Here is a 3,755-nt window from a genome sequence, read left to right on the forward strand (position 1 = left end):
TGTGATGTTTGATGGCTGCCACCATAATCCCTTTCATATGTGAACATGCTCATTCTAATGTCTTGCGCCTCAGCTTCATGGGGATCCCCTTGTACCTAATCAAGTAGCTGATAGATTGGAACAGGTACAGTGAACAGAAAGAAAAAACGGGAAGACTAAAGGGATTAAGCTACTGACCAAACAATCTTCAAGGTTAAATTGATTTTGAAGCTGCCTAGCAAGCTGGCCATCACGACTAATGTCCGACACCTCGTCTTCCTTCAATGGCTTTGCCTGGGCTTTTCTAGTTTCATATTCTTCAAGAGTATATACAACCGGATCTTCTTCTTTCCCTTTCCCTCTATGTTTCCGACCCTTAAAACGGCAGTTTTCCTGATTTGGTTGATTTAGTTTCTGAAGTAATTTTTGGGCAGCAGCTTGATTTTGCACAGGAACAGGTTCCACAGCTGTAGGAAGGGGTCAATATCGCGAAAAACATGAGAAACAACGTGGTACAGGCAATTATGTCTTATTTAAATGCTAAACAAGACATGGTTTTCATATTGAAGCTACAATTCATCAGTACATTCCGAAACACCATCAAGTCTATACACATATATAGTCACAGATGTGGAAAGTCAACTTGTTAAACCATGTCATTTGTATATGGTTTCCAATAACAAGTTTATAATGTTGACATTCCTCAATGAATTGAGAAACTGATGGCATTCCATGTTTCAACTAACAAAGACTATAAGAAAACTAAAGGCAAAGCAAACAATATCAAACCTCATAAATTTTTCCTGTTCTGAACTTTAGCTCAATCATAGACACAAGAAGTAATTAGAAAAAGGATCAGACAAAAACACCTTCTCTGGGTCTTGGTTCTGAAGTACTAGGCTTGTCCACAGCTTTTTCTGAGGGCAATTTGGGTTTTAAATTTACATCGGAGGAGATATCTGCTTTCTGAGTATGGCCTCGGTGTGAATCAGTTGCCTTCATCTTAGCTTCAGCAACCACAGCAGTGGGCTTACTACTACTAGACTTATAATCTGCATAGCCTGCCCAATATCACTATCTTTGTCAATTCCGCAAAAACAATTTGTGAGTTTTGAAATTTCAATTGCAAGGAATGCATTTGGTGTTTAAAGTCCAACTGTAACATAGTCATTCATATCAATATTCATTTAGCATAAAATGAAATTAATAAAAGGTTAAAAGTTGAAAGACAGGAACTTTTGTGCCATTGATCCTACCACCATTTCGATAGTTCTTGGTTTGGTATAACTAGCAAGAAAAAGGAAAGAAATACAAAAGATTCCCATTTTGACCTGAGGAAGATCCAACCTGCAGCTTCACAAATGGAGGAGGTCCACCTGCGTCACGATCCTCTAGCTGTCTGAGAGATGATCGGGAAAATCCTGAATATTTTTGGTTCATCTGCCACTCTTCATAGAGTGATTCCACAACGCCTCCTAAAACAGTCAATACTTTAGGATTTAAGCAAGCTATACCATTATGAACTGCAACTTTGTTTTCCAAACAGATCTGTCCAATGGCAATAAAATAGTATCATATTACATAATGCTGATTTAGGAATACACATATAAGAATAAAGATATATAGAAAGAAAGAGACAAGGAGGGATATAGCGGTGATTTGGGTACATTTGGAAGCGTTAGTTTTTGTGAACACCCTCATATATGGGAACCCTTTCTTTCTCTCCTGTCTAATCTGAGTATTATGTATACAGCTAGGTCTTTGATAGAAACAGGTTTACGAGCAGAAATTGAAGGAATAACTAGCATATTGATATAACCTGAATGGATACCAATAAACTATAGCAATCAAGAAGCACAATATCGAAAACAAAAGAAAGAAGGAAACTCCCTGAGCTTTTGACGGTCTGAGCTCTTCCATGATTCCGCTAATTTCCCTAACCCTGCACATTCTTGCACCCTATGCAAGTATTCCCTCAGTTACCACTAGAGGACACTTAATTCTCTTTCCTATTCCTCTCCCTCTCCCTCAATTCCTTCCAAGACCCCTCTCTCTATACCCTAAATCCAAAACCCTAGGCAAAATAAAAATAGTTCACATGGTCCTCAAGAAGAACTGATTCATTCAGATTCTGGATTTAGAATTACTTCACTACAAGGCATTTAAAGTTTTACACAGTATATAAAATACACTAATCAATGTACTGATCTTTAAAATATAAATTTTTTAAAAATAGTAAGTTTAGTTTTGATGCACTAACCGAGTAAAATTTATGTCTAAATCACATCCGTTCTTTTCGATGACTATTCCCGCAGTCAATGTCAAAGATAGTTTATCTTTGCTAACATACTGTCATGTAATTGGATACATGTGTAAAACTGTTTTACACTCAGTATCAAAATTAAATTCAAATACTAATTGTAACAGAAAATATGCCCTCTGTAATTATCCCATTGCAAAGAAATAAACAAAGAGAAATAAAATAAAGCATTACCTTAGTACCAGGAGCCACATTGTCAGGTATAGACGGGATGTGAGAATATTCAATACCAATTATCTCGAAGTGCCCATCAGTGAGACACAACCTAAGAAGTCTCCGGCCACCAGAATTTCTTGTTACGTCATCTACACTGCTCTTAGAAATGTCCCTCACTGAAGATATCTGCTAAAACTAACAAACACTCGGTCACCATTTCCTTTAAAACAAGAATAATTAAAATGGCACAAAGATATATTAAGGAAGCAGCAAATCAAACCATTTGGTGTTTAAACCGCATCCAGGTCCTATTACCCGGAACCCATTAGTGTGGCTCCAAACTCACTAAATTCTCATGAGCAATGCTACATAACCAACAACATTCATTACTTTTTTGGCCAATACTTGTCAACAAAGGTATTTTTTATATTTAAATTCTAAATCCGAAACCCTAATATTATAAAACTAAAGTGGTGGCCGAAAGTGATATTAATAAAAAGTGTTGGCCCTAACATTTCTCAATTCTCATATAGGGCAGTCCTACCAGGATTTTTGACATTCTCAGGAACCCTAGACCACTGAATACGGACCAAAATACTATCCCATTAACGAACCCCACTTGGTATCAAACCATAATTATAAGCTACAAAAAGAATGACTTGCAGAAAAAAAAGAAAAAGTAAATATTTAAGGGAACAAAGAGACACAGTTTCCATGCCTGAAGGACTTTGGGACCATGAAGATATGAAGAAGGAGAGCTACGAAGAACAGAAGGTTCGGGCAAGGACTTAGCTCCGATGGATCTAAGGTCGGCATTAAGGAGCTCCGACTCGACAGAATCGACGACCATTGAAGTGTCATGGGCCAGCGCCCGTTGAATCATGACGGTGGCCTTCAATTGATCATTTTCTTGCAGGCACCAACCCCTTCTTCTTAGGGTTTCCAGCAAGGTTCCTGAATCCGAATCATAACTACTCTCTGCCATTTCAATTTTTTGGGTGTTCGCAAGTGGCAAGTCTCTTCCTTTCTCTCTTACCTTAGCACTGCATTCAATTGGACTCCCATTTAATTTCGAGGTAACATCAATTTTAGTCCCTCGCAAATGAACAAGTGAATTCGATTCACTTTCTAGTTTTTAGAATGGAGGCTGCAATCAATCGAATTGTTCCGGGCAAATTACCAAAATCGCCCGAATTTTAAATACGGGCGCATCTTTAAAAGATGAGTAATTTACTCGAGGTTTTTAAAATTGGATGAGTTAGTCACATGCTCTCAAGTTTTTAATAGGATTCTCGCAAGA

At 37.6% G+C, this 3,755-nt stretch overlaps 1 protein-coding gene across 2 annotated transcripts in view; it reads right to left on the minus strand.

Annotated features, from left to right (window-relative positions):
• The window catches only part of LOC107643875 (tudor domain-containing protein 3), a 3,926-nt gene extending 223 nt beyond the window's left edge, over nucleotides 1-3,703 (minus strand). The window contains exons 1-7 of one of the 2 annotated variants that reach the window (XM_021124303.1): nucleotides 3,598-3,703; nucleotides 3,174-3,496; nucleotides 2,474-2,641; nucleotides 1,311-1,527; nucleotides 849-1,040; nucleotides 178-446; nucleotides 1-95 (exon numbers count right to left, since the gene is read on the minus strand). The exon at nucleotides 1-95 is cut by the window's left edge and continues 223 nt beyond it. In XM_021124303.1, coding sequence (XP_020979962.1) covers nucleotides 1-95; nucleotides 178-446; nucleotides 849-1,040; nucleotides 1,311-1,527; nucleotides 2,474-2,641; nucleotides 3,174-3,440 — 1,208 coding nt within the window. In that variant the 5' untranslated portion in view covers nucleotides 3,441-3,496; nucleotides 3,598-3,703. The other variant, XM_016347623.2, reaches the window with a different exon arrangement.

Source organism: Arachis ipaensis, chromosome B05, assembly GCF_000816755.2.
Source record: "Arachis ipaensis cultivar K30076 chromosome B05, Araip1.1, whole genome shotgun sequence".
NCBI lineage: Eukaryota > Viridiplantae > Streptophyta > Magnoliopsida > Fabales > Fabaceae > Arachis > Arachis ipaensis.